This window comes from Centropristis striata, chromosome 6, assembly GCF_030273125.1.
Source record: "Centropristis striata isolate RG_2023a ecotype Rhode Island chromosome 6, C.striata_1.0, whole genome shotgun sequence".
Lineage (NCBI taxonomy): Eukaryota > Metazoa > Chordata > Actinopteri > Perciformes > Serranidae > Centropristis > Centropristis striata.
Genome location: NC_081522.1, coordinates 2,223,188 through 2,238,286, shown reverse-complemented (window position 1 = coordinate 2,238,286; position 15,099 = coordinate 2,223,188). Strand labels below are relative to the sequence as shown.

Here is a 15,099-nt window from a genome sequence, read left to right as displayed (position 1 = left end):
ACCAGGATTGCAGAACCTGATAATGTAATAAATTCCCGATAATGTAATAAAAATCTGTACTTGAGTCCATTGAAAATGTAATAAAACCTGATAATGTAATAACTTCCCGATAATGTAATAAAGTGCATTTCCCAATAATGTAATACACTTTTTTACCAATAATGTAATAAAGTATAACACCAAGCACCTTTAGATTTCAAGAAGCTGTTGAATCATTCAGTTGTCATGGATACCTTGTTGGTGAAAAACGGATGAACGGGTCAAAAGTTAATAAACATTCAACTTTGACCTGTTGGTGGCGCTAGAGCTCTTGAGCTAGAGTTGCTACACAGTATCACCACTTGAACCCAAGTAATGGGTGGTCTGCTGTTAAATTATTACAATATTGGGGAATTATTACATTATCAGGACTTGCGAAATGAAGGTTAACCTGATAATGTAATAACCTCCCATTAATGTTGTACTTTATTACATTATTGGTAAAAAAAAGTGTATTACATTATTGGGAAATGCACTTTATTACATTATCGGGAAGTTATTACATTATCAGGTTTTATTACATTTCCAATGGGCTCAAGCGCAGATTTTTATTACATTATCGGAAAGTTATTACATTATCAGCTAGAGTTGCCTACACAGTATCACCACATGAACCCAAGTAATGGGTGGTCTGCTGTTAAATTATTACAATATTGGGGAATTATTACATTATCAGGACTTGCGAAATGAAGGCTAACCTGATAATGTAATAACCTCCCATTAATGTTATACTTTATTACATTATTGGTAAAAAAAAAAAAAGTGTATTACATTATTGGGAAATGCACTTGATTACATTATTGGGAAGTTATTACATTATCAGGTTTTATTACATTTTCAATGGACTCAAGTGCAGATTTTCATTACATAATCGTGAATTTATTACATTATCAGGCTCTACAAGGATAAGCCCTACGGTGAACTAGTGTTCATGTTAGCTGAAACAATTTGATATCACATTGTCAGATTTAGTTAAAAGGCGAAGTCGTATCCACACGCCCCAATGCATGTGGATGTCTTTTTAGTGAAGCCTCACCAAAGATCTGTAAAAGATAAAAATGTCATTTTAGGGGCATCCTGGTGGCACATCTGGTGGAGCGCATACTACAGAGGCTTAGTTCTCCCAAGCAGACAAACCTGGCTCGGAGCCCTTTCCTGCATCCCCCTCACTCTCAGTATGTCTATCAATAAAGCTATAAAATGGCCAAAATACACTACCGGTCAAAAGTTTTAGAATACCCCAGTTTTTCCAGTTTTTTATTGAAATTCAAGCAGTTCAAGTCAAATGAACAGCTTGAAAGGGTACAAAGGTAAGTGGTGAACTGCCAGAGGTAAATAAAAAAAGGTAAGCTTAACCAAAACTGAAAGATAATGTACATTTCAGAATTATACAAGTAGGCCTTTTTCAGGGAACAAGAAATGGGTTAACAACTTAACTCTATGGAGTCTTGGGCTATTTTGTCCATTTTTGAATTATTTTCATGTCTTTGTAAGTTATTTTGTGTCTTTTGGTGTCTTTTTTTGTCATTTTAAGTCATTTTGTGTCTTTTTTTTGGTCATTTTGTGTCTTTTTTTAGTCCTTTAGTCCAACATAAAATGTGATTTTGAATCTTTTTTTAACTTTCAAAACACTATCATGCTCAATCAAGAATTTTAAATGTTGCAAATGTGCATTAATTTCAGAGTACACTGAGACATTAAACTGCATAATTTTCAATTAAATTCTGGAAAAGTTGGTGGGTTCTAAAACTTTTGACCAGTAGTGTATGTCATTTTAATACATTTTGACTGATATTGCAATTGCGATATGATTCCTTTTAATCATTTTAAAGATATTCTTATTAATCTTATGATTTCTGAATGTGCATGTGCTCATTGAATTTATTGTGCTTCTGTTGAGTATATATTATTATGGATATGTAGTGTAATGTGTTAAATTGTATTTGTACTGTAATCAGGGCGCCATTGGAAATGAGAGCTTGCTCTCAATTGGCCCTCCCTGAATAAATAAAGGTGAAATGAAATTAAATGAATATGATTCACAGTATTCATTTGCACCATTGTCATTTACATTGAAAATATATTTAAATAATCATGGTGTGATATTTTTGTGAGGATCTGTACCAAATGATGTGTTCTTAAGTCTGCAGAATACAATTTGTTGTCTGGGGCATCTCTGCAGAACTGCAATTTTTAATTCAGAATAGTATTTTGACTCATATTAAGCCTTTAACAAATACTGTGCATTTGGCTATTGTATTAATCAATATTGCCATTTCAATAAATCTTAAGAGTTCTCACTCCTCTCTGGACTTCCTTTTGGCCTCATCAATACATCCACCAAGAGTGAAGTCCAACGGATGAAAGGTTGTCTATAAAATAGCATTTTAGTTAAATTATTTATTTATTTAAGTCTTTCCCTCTCCTTGTTTCTTGTCTTTTAGCTCAGCCGCACTGAAACAGCTGTGAACAACTTGAATCCGGTGTTTGGAGTGAAGTTTCAGGTGGACTACCACTTTGAGGAGATCCAGAAGCTTCGCTTTGCCATGTTCGATGAGGACAAGTGTGCCACACAGCTCTACGAACACGACTTCCTGGGGGAATTTATTTGTACACTGGGAGTGGTATGTAATGCTTTTTTTATTCTCACATGAAAATTGGTTATATTTGATAAGGTATAAGCTGCCATAATGTGTATTGACTCAAGCTATGCTACTACATGCATCATCAACAGACTATAATTGACCCATTTTAAGAATTTTTATGCATTTTAAAATTTTACCAAATTACTTTTTTTTTGCAGAGGTCATTTTTTACATGCCATAATATGGGTTTTTTTCCTACCATTTCTGCCCTATACCTGCTCTAAGTAAGAGTACAAGCGACCCATTTTAAGCATTTTTCCCGACTTCTGATTGGCTGCCTCGCAGGAATCTCTGCCGCACCAATCACAGACGAGTAGAGGCAGTAGAACCAGGAAGTAGGCGGTCTCTCAGCTCCAGAAGGTCCAACCAACTCCAGGCAACCTCACAGCTGAATTTACATAAATGCAGAGTAATGCAGAGAAACAATACAATAAATAAAGAACGGCAGGTGGCCGTAACAGATGCAAGTGAAACCAGATGTCTAATCTCGATTTGGGCAGAAGAAGAATCTTGACAACTCATAGCGCAATTGGCCTGTTTACGAGGGTATTATTAGCAACTAGCAACTCGAGTTGTTGTTGTTATCCGCCGTAATAAATGTGCAATTTAATCTTTTAGCGGAAGTGACGTAGGTAGTAAGTGGTCAGTTGGACACCCTTAGAGACGCATGATACACACATGTGTAAAGCCATGTGTCTCATCTGTCCATCTGATTTCATCAAGTTTGCGGATCGGAGATGGCAGCCATATAAAATCTATGAGAACCAATATATTTTCCAAGCCACTTAGAAGGTCAATCTTGGTGTCAAAATATACATTTTCTGGGTCAAGGAATCCATTAAAGCTATTGAGAATATTATAAGATCATTATTTGATCAAATAGATATGTTCATGTTGGCCATGTATTTGCATAATTTCCAACTCCCTTCCTAAACGGTCAGACATAAATTATTATAGGTCATATACAGTGTATGTATTCTGAAAAATGAAACATGCACTGCAAAAAGGAGTGTCTAAAACAAGATAAAAACACAAAATCTGAGGGAAATGATCTTGCTGCATGGACAGATAATTTACCTTGACAAGATATTAAATCCAGAAATAAGCATGTTGAACACTTAAAATAAGAAATTAATATTTAAAACAAGATAAATTATCCAACACTTCTAAATCTAAAGTTTTTTTTTTTATCTTGGTAAGAAACAAATAATCATCAGGTCACTCTGCTCGGGCCAGTTCATCGCTGCTTGCAGCTTTAAATTATCTTGTTTTAAGAGTTAATTTATTATTTTAAGCGTTCAACATGCTTATTTCTAGATTTAATAATCTTAATTTAAGAAATCTTGTCAAGTGAAATTATCTGTCCATGCAGCAAGATCATTTCCCTCAGATTCAGTGTTTTTATCTTGTTTTTAGACGCACCTTTTTTGCAGTGTGCATACATTTTTATTAAACTTTATTCATTTTATTAGGGCCCGAGCAGGCAACGACCTGCGAGGTCCCTATTGTATTTCGAATTTTTATTATTATGTTTATGTTATTTCTTATTTTAAAATAAATAGACACCTTTTCTGCTTACAGAAACACAAATTTGCCTTTTTCTGACGTCTTGTTTTATATTAATTTGTTCAGGAAATATGGTCAAAACAGGTTAAATGCAATAAAGGACATTAACGGATTAGAATTGTTATTCGGGTCTAAACAAAAAATAAGCTTTTTGAAATGAGCTACTTTTTCACATTTCTGTTTCCAGTCACAGCCATATTTTGGAGAAGTCACTTCTTGTCACAGTCACATGACCACCATACCAGGGAGTTGAGTATGTGTCGCTTAGGGATTTAATGAGTTAAGGTGAAGCAAAAAGCTGAATATGGGAGATTCTAGAAGATTTAAAGTTTTTGTTACATGCATGTCACTGTGGGTTCTTATGGGTTAAGGAGCAGAATGGGCAGTCAACCCCAGTTTTGGGTTGACTGCCTGGTTTTTTAATTTTTAATTTTTTTTATTTTTTATTTTAATTTAATTAATTTATTTATTTTTTTTTAATTTAATTTAATTTTATTTAATTTTATTTAATTTTATTTAATTTAATTTAATTTATTTATTTTTCTTCCTGTCTGTTTTTGGTGTCTGTCTCGGTTGTTTGTAAGTGTCTGTACTATATGTTGAAAAATGAAAAAATTAAATAAATACTTTAATAAAAAAAAATTAAAAAAAAGGAGCAGAATGGGCTATAATAAAGTTGTTAGATGGTTCAAACCCATGCTTCTTTAGTTACTGTAAGTCTTATTCCTGTCCTGTGTATCTCTCTTTAATTGTCCACTAGATTGTGTCCAATAAAAAACTTCACAGACCGTTGATCTTAGCCAATGGGAAGCCAGCTGGCAAAGGATCCATTACGGTGAGTATCAGTACCTGTTGACTAGGGCTGCACTCTATAGCAAAAGTCTTAATCACTTTTTTTTGTGGTCCGCTGTGTCTTTTATTTATTTTATTTATTTTACTACTTTTAACTACGTCTTTTATTTTATTTTACTATGTTTATCTGTATGATTGTATTGTTTTATTTTATTTATGGCATCATTTTAGATTGATACACTTATTATTTTATTGCTGATTGGTATATGGAATTGTTTGTTGTATTGTTTATTTAATGTACAGCACTTTGGAGACGTTTGTGTTGTTTAAATGTGCTATACAAATAAAGGGGGATTGGATTGGATTGGATTTTTTATTTTATTTGATATAAAAATCATGATTATTTATCACAATTGTTTATTGATTTTCGAAACATGCAGCAGAGTTTTATAGGAGTTTTATATTTACTTGATGTAAAAAAAAGAAGAAGTAAGATTCACATTTTAATTACAAAGCTGGTGGAGGTTCTAGAGGTGCACCACAAAGGTCTATTTGCTATTTATTTTAACGTTTGAATAGCCACAAAGCTGCTGCATTTGGGCATTTGTTCTTGTTGTACTAAACAAAACCAAAAACTCAGGACACTTTATTTATGGTTGCAGTTCTTTTATTAGTTTGTCCTGGAAATTGTTGCAATTTATTTTAAGTTCAATATTTTAATTAACTACCTCAGACATTGAGATTTCCTTTATTTGTTAAAGAAAAATACTTACACTACTGGTCAAAAGTTTTAGAAGACACCAACTTTTCCAGAATTTAATTGAAAATGATGCAGTTTAATGTCTCAGTGTACTCTGAAATTAATGCACATTTGCAACATTTAAAATTCTTGATTGAGCATGATAGTGTTTTGAAAGTAAAAAAAATATTCAAAATCACATTTTATGTTGGACTAAAGGACTAAAAAAGACACAAAATGACAAAAAAAGACACAAAAGACATGAAAAGAATAAAAAAATGGACAAAATAGCCCAAGACTCCATAGAGTTAAGTTGTTAACCTATTTCTTGTTCCCTGAAAAAGGCCTACTTGTATAATTCTGAAATGTACATTATTTTTCAGTTTTGGTTAAGCTTACCTTTTTTTATTTACCTCTGGCAGTTCACCACTTACCTTTGGACCCTTTCAAGCTGTTCATTTGACTTGAACTGCTTGAATTTCAATAAAAAACTTGAAAAATTGGGGTGTTCTAAAACTTTTGACCGGTAGTGTATGTGTTATTGTTTTTCAATAAAATAAGATTCAAACATTGAAAGTGTATGCTGTGAGTTAGAAAAAAATTGGCATCGGCCAAAATCGGAATCGGCAGGTCAGGCTTTTTAAAAATCGGTTCTATATAAATATTATTAAAGTATCAAAATGGCAATCCATGGAGAAATGCACACAGCCCATAGTCATCAGTAGCCAGAGAATTAGCATAATATGTCCCCTTTAATTGGGGGATGCCAAAATCGTGATCTCAAGTAATATTCAATTAACTGTACAGCCCAACTGTTGAAACCAAGGTTATAATAGTTTTGGATTTTTCATTAGTTTTAGTTTTAATTTTGTTGTGAATTTTTGTTTTCAAATTCAGTTAGTTTTAGTTAGTTTTTAGAGTGAGTTTGCTAGTTTTAGTTTAGTTTTTAGTTTTTGGAAAATGCTTAGTTTTAGTTTAGTTTTTATTAGTTTTAGTGTTAGTTTTAGTTTTTTTGTAATGGGCTATGTGTTGGGTGCCAGATTCAAAGAGGTCATAATAAATTTTGCCTTTATTTCCTTTGGTTTATCATCTCAGCCCCAATAAGGTTATTAACTCTTACAGTTCTGGGTGTTTTGAATTTTGGTTCTAGTTCCCAGTCTCAGTAAACATATTCACCATGTGTTGCATGTTCAAATAGAAACACTGAATTATGAATGAAAAAAGTTGACAAAAACGAAAACTAAGGACATTTTCACTATAATTTTAGTTCGTTTTAGTTAGTTTTGTAACCACACAATACAGTTTCAGTTAGTTATCGTTTTTTTAAAAACTCTAGTTTTTATTTTTATTTCAGTTAACAAAAATGTTTTTTCAATTCTAGTTTTCTATATTTCGTTAGTTTTCGTTAACTATAATAACCTTGGTTGAAACACACACACACACACACACTCTCTATCTCTCTCTCTCTCTCTCTAGTCTAAAGTTGTTGGTCATGTTGCTGCAGTTGTTGTCGTTTTCTATCATAGCATGTTGTTTTATTCTGCTGCTGTTGCTGTTATTGACGACTGTTGTTGTTATTGTTGCTGCCTTTCCTGCTGATGTAGATGTGAATGTTAATAGTTGCCAGGACTTTTTGCTGCAGCTAATGTTGTTCTGTTCTGTTATTTTAGATAACAGCTCAGGAGCTGTCTGACAACAGAATCATCAGTTTGACCCTGAGTGGGCGAAAGCTGGATAAGAAGGTAGGCTGTTAGACCCACACACACACACACACACACACACACACACACACACTTTGGATGCAAATGAAAGCACACACACACACGCACACAGGACACACACACTGTGTAACACTTTAGGACGAAGCCCACACAGAAATAATTTACAGTAAATGTTTTCACACCCTTCACCTTTGTCCGCCAACTAATGGGCTATCAGGTGCACAGCAAGCTGGGAAAAAATTGCAGGATTTTATTCATTTTTATGAGTTTATTTTCAATCTTGGACCTAAAGAGTAGCTGCTGGTGTTTAGTGAGGGGAAGAATGACAGTGGGTCAGAAACAGCACAGCTTGAATTGTGATTTGAACTAATGCTGATGAGTTCCTGCTGCGCAGCCTCTGGTTACGATTAACACAGAGTCATTGCTGGAGCTCCGAGTATCTTTTAATAAATGCTTTAATTAAACTCTTCTGCTCCACCCCTCCTTACCGTATACCCTTCTTTTGTCTGCTTTTAGGGGGAGATAGCATGTCAAGTTTAGTGTGTATAAGGGCTTAAAGGACTTAGAACAGCAGGGTATCAGATGTCTGTGCTCAGTCTCATAAGTTATGGTAGCATTTTTTGAGTTGATACCATTTGTTACGCACGTTTGATGCTTAATGTAACACGTTTTTTTTTTTTCCTCTCGGGAATTGATAAGATAAGATAAGATAAGATAATATAGAACTTTTTTTTATTTATTTTTTTATTTTAATGTTTTAATTCCACTTACATGACAGCACATAACCAAATAACGTACTCCGAGTGTAACTTGCAAATCCTGAACCCCACGTCCCATATTTTTAAAAATCAAGATACTGTAATTAGAGGAAACTGGCACTACTTTGTGACTACTTAATGGTCAGCTTTCTACCAAGTTACTTTAATAATCTGTTTATATTTAGCATGGTTTTAGTTTGTCTTTTTCACAACGCCATTCCAAGGAAGGTAAATGTTACTGTAAACCACCTGGTTCAAGCTAAATCCTAAGCAAAAACTGCCAGTTTCAAAGCACGGAGTCAAATCAAGAGTCAAAGGGAATAAAATACACACACAAAAAAAGAAATTACCAAAACACCAGAATAGAAAAGAGTAGAAAGCCACATAAAAGCATATGGCAAAAGTATCCTCAGATAGAACTTTTTTAATCCCAAAGTAAATCCTGGTTTTAGATTGCTCCAAAGCCTCCAAAACAATTATAAAAACAGTCACAATATAGGATAATGTAAGAAAAGCAATTAAGTAAATAGGTTGCAATAACAATATATAATATTAACATAAATATAAAAAAATAAAGTGTCTAAGGAGTAAAATGTGTAAAGTTCAAATGACATGGCAGTATGTAAAAATAAAAAATAATAGAGGTAAAAAAGAAGGAGCCATTGGAAAAGACAGGTGATTTGGTATCAACTTTCTGTACACTCAAAAAAAGCAAACTGGGTGTCTGTTACCTTCTCCTTAGTCTAACATGTAGCTTCTACTAAATAAAATGATGTTTTGTGGTTGAACAGTTTTAAAACATGTAGTTTTAGCATAAAATGCAACACTTTAAAATTCACTAGAATACTTTTTGTTAAAACAACCTAATTAAATTGCTGAATATAATACTCTGTTTAAAAATGATTTATTTCCTGAATAATTACTATTATGTTCATTTTCATATGATAAAGGTAATCTTTTAGGCTAAACCACTTCAACCTAACTGTGTTTTGTTGGCTCAGCACAATTAATTCATGTACTTCACTATTTTAAAAAGTAGTTGTAACTACCCTATTAAATAAAGTAACTCTTAATAATGTCATACATGTTTAAATGGCCCAAGAAAATTACGTTCGTATGTTACAATTACCCTTATAAATCTAGTTGGACTGAGCCCTGGTAATTAATTAACAGTAACGCAAATACATCATGTTGACCCTATATTTTTACATTTTGTTCACTCAACAAAACTGTTTCTCGCTAAATTAAAGCATTTTATTTAGGTGGAAATTAATTCCATAATTTTATTTCGTTCTGGGAACAAGTTATTTTTTTGAGTGTAAGAATAGCATTTTCTGCGATTGGATGGTGAGCACTAATGTTTTGGAAACTGCTGACAAACCCCCTTATTGCCAATATACCTAGAAAAATCATACATCCTCTGAATGCTCCGGTTCTCTAGTTTATGGCTGTTAAGTTTCACCAGACTGTGATTATCCTATAGGTCACAACACGTCATCATATACATTGAGGACAAGTTTTAAGAAATGCTCTCGCTACAATTCAGTTCTCCTATGGGAACTAATATCACACATGAACAGGATTGGGCTTATTGAATCCACAAGAGCCCCAGCTCTCCAGTCATTCACAATTAGCCTAAAGTGGGCAGATCTGTAAAGGGGGAAATGTGGGTACATATAGAACCTATTTTCATTCAGATATATTGATATCAGAGGTCCATCGACTGGCACATAAATGGCCAAAATATTGCCTAACTCAGTAGTTCTCAACCTTTTTGAGTCGCGACCCCCAATTTAACATGCATGTTGTCTGCGACCCCCGCTCACTGAACAGAGTCCACACGCACAGTTCAGATCACCCAAAAAAGAAACAAAATGACCAAAAAAAGGAAACATAATGACCAAAAAAAGACACAAATTGACCACAAAATGATCAAAAAAGCCACAAAATGACCAAAAGAGACACAAAATGACCAAAAAAGACACAAAGTGACCCAAATAAGGAACAAAATGACCAAAAAGACACAAAATGAGTAAAAAAAAGACATAAAATGACCAAAAAGAGGAAGCAAAATGACCAAAAAAGACACAAATTGACCACAAAATGATAAAAAAAGACACAAAATGATCAAAAAAGCCACAAAATGACCCAAATTAGAAACAAAATGACCAAAAAGACACAAAATTACCAAAAAAGACACAAAATGACCCAAATAAGAAACAAAATGACCAAAAAGACACAAAATGACCAAAAAAGACACAAATTGACCACAAAATTATCAAAAAAGACACAAAATGACCAAATAACACACAAAATGACAAAAAACACACAAAATAACAAAAAAAAAAAAGACATTAAGTGACCAAAAAGACTAAAACACATTAACACATGAACACTTTAACACAGTGGAGACAGAGCTGACTTCCAAAATGATTTGGTGACCCCCAGAAATCATCTCGCGACCCCAACTGGGGTCCCGACCCCAAGGTTGAGAATAGCTGGCCTTACTTTGGAGCATTATTTGTCCTCCTCCATGACAAAGTATCATGCTTGATCTTTAAGTTTAAGAATGTAAAACCAACATTTTTTTGTACCTTTAAGACTGTGAATTTTAAGGGGTTGTTATCATCAGTTAACACAATCTTTGCAATCTTCTCGCCATTTTTTACACCTGTCTAAGACTTGTATTTGTCTATATTAAATAAGTCAAACGATGTGTTGCAGTTTGGCTAAAGAGAGTTGAGAATTTTCGATAAAATAAACTGTCTCTGTTGTGTGCAGGACTTCTTTGGGAAGTCAGACCCCTACCTGGAGTTTCACAAACAGGGAGAAGACGGCAAATGGATGCTAGTGCACAGGACAGAGGTGAGTCATCAATAGGGGCTAAAACACCTTTATCTAACTGTTATTATTGTCAACCATGAGCAGTTATTGTCAGGTAAACCAGGTCTTAAAGACGGTCATACGCCGGATTTTTCACAATAAGCCCGAAGTGTAGGTAATTCCACTGTGGCTTCAACTGCATTATATATTAGTCTAGACGGATTTCAGAATAAAGGCCTTCTATAAGAAGTGAGGAGCATTTATGGGTACAAGTCAGGAACCGGCCTACCTTACATATCTCAAGGGTGCTGAGTCCAAAAAAAATGGTTCACAAGCGAAATTTTGAGTTTTTGACCTTCTAATTTGTATCAAATGGCCACCAAATTGCCCATCTTGCTCAGTCATTGGACCATTTCCCCTTAGTTTCTTGTTAGTAGGCAATCAAGATGAGGAAATTAAGTTTCTGGATCTATAGTCTAGAGTCAGAGCAAGGATATAGTGGAGGCTCAGTGTTTTTTTTTTAATATATATATATATGCAAAATACCAACTGGAACATTTAAAAGTGATATTGATGGAATATTTATGTCGGCCTTAAAAATGACACAAATAATGCTTAATTTCACCTTAAAAGTTGGTATTTTCCATATGTATATATATATATATATATATATATATATGCATAAAAAAGACACTGAGCCTCCACTATATTCTTGCTCTGACCCTAGACTATAGATCTAGAAACTTAATTTCCTCATCATTGATTGCCTACTTACAATAAAACTAAGGGGAAATGGTCCAACGACCAACGGCCGCCATTTTGATATGCAAATGAGAAGGTCAAAAACTCAAAATTTCGCTTGGGAACCTTTTTTTTTTTTTATTCAGCACCCTTGAAATAAGTAAAGTAGGCCAGTTCCTGACTTGTACCCATAAATGCTCCTCACTTTCACTTTTTGGACAATTCCGTCTAGACTATATCTGCTGCTGTGTAATTCAGTGATTATTATGTGCCTCTTTCTGTGTCTCTGACTTCAGGTCATAAAGAACACTTTAGATCCATCATGGAAATCCTTTACTGTGCCGCTCATTTCTCTCTGCAATGGAGATGTGGACAGAAACATTAAGGTTGGTCATAAAGAGTATCATCTGTCATAAAACTGGTGTAGCGTGGAGTTTCTACGTTGTTAAGTCAGGACCACAATGCAATTTGAAGAGTACAAGTATAAAACGTGTTATATATAAAGCAGAGGTGTCAAACTCTGGCCCGTGGGCCAAATTTGGCCCGCAGTATAATTATATTTGGCCCGCAAGGCAATACCAAATTATTATTATACAGCGCAAATAATACTACAAATCCCAGAATGCTCTGCTGGTGTTTTGGCTTGAACACAGTAGATCAGTGTGTAGCAAACTGAGCAACAGTTAAAGTTGTCTTTATGCACTTTTTCTTGCTACACTGTAAAAAATGTTTGTAAAAATTACAGTAAAACACTGTCAAATTGCATCAGAAATAGGCCGTAAAATTAAGAATGTAATATCACCGTAGTAGATGCTTGTAATTACCGTAAATCAAGGAATAATGCAAAACTTTTAGACTGTAGAAAACACAGTTTTTTCATGTAAAATGAATGGAGAAATACCATAATGTCACAAGGACACAATCACCCTGAAAATAAAGGCACTACTCAGTCTAAATTACAGTTTTTGCTGATTTTTATATTTAAATTTACAGTAGAAGACTCCCTGTATTTTTTACGGTGAAATACTGGCAACCACAGCTGCCGGTATTTTACTGTAAATTAAACAGATTTTTTTTACAGTGTAGTCCAAGGCATGGGCTTGAATGGTTGCACATTCATTGAAGGATATTATTATTAGTCATTTGGTTTATTATTGATATTTTATTCTCACATTTATTTTTAGCCTGTGGAAAAAAGATTACTGTTAAATTTAAATTTAAAGAAGGCCGCATATAAAATAAAGGGACATACGATTTTTATTTAAATTTTATTTAAGAAATGAATGCCATTGATGTGTTTGTTTGTTTTATTTGATATTCGATTTTGCATGTTTGCAATATTAAGTTATATCAAGTTTTGCTTGTTCCATTTCGTTTGAACTTGTTTAGGTCAATTTTTTCAATAAATATCAATGTTGGCCCGCGACTTTGTCCAAGTTTTACATTTTGGCCCACTGTGTATTTGAGTTTGACACCCCTGATATAAAGCATAACGTTGAGATGAGTTTTTAGGATGAGTTTGAGAAGGCTAAAAGATAAAGTTACAAATACAATAGAGTCTCAAAAAGAAAACTGAAAAAGCTAACCACTTGGATGGAAGATTTTTAATTTTATTGCATGATCTGATTTTTTTCCTCCACTATGACAGGTCCTGTGTTACGACTATGATAATGACGGAGGCCACGACTTCATAGGAGAGTTTCAAACCACGGTTACCAAGATGAGTGAAGCCCAGAACTCAGTGGAGGTAAAATAATTATGAAATTAGTGTCATTGTGGGTTGGTTTCAGTTCAAGTTACTGTAATCTGTCATGTGGTGAATTAAAGCAACAAGGACTGGACCTGAAAGCCAGGCTGAAGCTCCAATTATGCTTTCTGCATGGAGGATTGCAGGAACATGAGCTGACATAGAATCAGAGACTTTTTGTATCTTTTATATTCCCCTCGGGTGTTTCATAGTGGCCACCAGCAGCTTATCAGAATTCTACCTTTGTCCCCACCTTTCCACATCCATGTACACTACTGGTCAAAAGTTTTAGAACACACCAACTTTTCCAGAATTTAATTGAAAATGATGCAGTTTAATGTCTCAGTGTACTCTGAAATTAATGCACATTTGCAACATTTAAAATTCTTGATTGAGCATGATAGTGTTTTGAAAGTAAAAAAAAAGATTCAAAATCACATTTTATGTTGGACTAAAGGACTAAAAAAAGACACAAAATTACCAAAAAAAGACACAAAATGACAAAAAAAAGACACAAAATTACCAAAAAAAGACACAAAATGACTTACAAAGACATGGAAAGAATTCAAAAATGGACAAAATAGCCCAAGACTCCATAGAGTTAAGTTGTTAACCCATTTCTTGTTTGCTTGCTCGCAATGGATAAAATAAACCTTTGGATCTAACAATCATGCATGGACATCACCTTCTTTGCCTGCGTACACCGCACGTTCATGGTGCATCAGTGGCATTTTGATTAAGTTTGTTTTAAGTTTAATTTTGTTATTTTTTCGGACAAAATTGCCACTACACCGTCCCAAAGCACTCACAAGCGGCTCAGTCCTCCCGCAGCAGTCTCTCCCAGCTGCAGTCAACAGAGCAGGAGGTGTTAACCCCTCAGCGTGCAGTCTGCACCAGTCTGCAAATTAATCACGCATACGCAAAATCGCTGCTCAGTAGCGGCTCAGAAAGTAGCTACCCAAGGCAGGTACTTTCTGAGCCGATACCTAAACCGCTAACCGGTGAAGTTGGGCGGATCTTCTCTCCCAAGTCACACCCATAGCGGCTCACTAGAGGTACCTCATGGAAATGTGCCTAAAGTCACTTAAATTTTATTTTTATTTAAAAAAACATACAATCGTTAAGAAATAACAGTACAAGAAACAGTAAAAGAAAATGCAGGAAAGATCAAAAAGCTGAAAGGGCTTATATACGCGACCCTCCCTCTTAAACCTATAAGTAGCTATACTTTACTTAAATTACATAGCTAGATGAAAATGAAAAAATACAAACAAAATTTAAACAAACAAATACAAAGGTGTAGAACATCTATAGGGATTTTTTGAGCTTGGTCTTAAAAGTATTTAAAGAGGAACATGATTCTGTTAGATGTTTTATGTCATTCCACAGCACCTTGATAAACAAACGAGAATTTGGCAACAGAGGTCCTACAGAAAGGAATATGTAAATCATTCTTTCTTCTTGTAAGATGTGCATGATAATGAGAATTAAACTCAAAGTAACTATGAAAAAAGTTAGGTAAAGATGC

At 34.1% G+C, this 15,099-nt stretch overlaps 1 protein-coding gene across 2 annotated transcripts in view; it reads left to right on the top strand.

The window, feature by feature from the left end:
- Window positions 1-15,099, top strand: part of cpne2 (copine II) — a 98,992-nt gene that overhangs the window by 24,828 nt on the left and 59,065 nt on the right. For both annotated transcript variants that reach the window (XM_059335105.1, XM_059335106.1), the window contains exons 3-8: window positions 2,484-2,663; window positions 5,011-5,085; window positions 7,452-7,523; window positions 11,042-11,125; window positions 12,121-12,210; window positions 13,473-13,571. In XM_059335105.1, coding sequence (XP_059191088.1) covers window positions 2,484-2,663; window positions 5,011-5,085; window positions 7,452-7,523; window positions 11,042-11,125; window positions 12,121-12,210; window positions 13,473-13,571 — 600 coding nt within the window. The remainder of the gene's footprint in view (window positions 1-2,483; window positions 2,664-5,010; window positions 5,086-7,451; window positions 7,524-11,041; window positions 11,126-12,120; window positions 12,211-13,472; window positions 13,572-15,099) is intronic.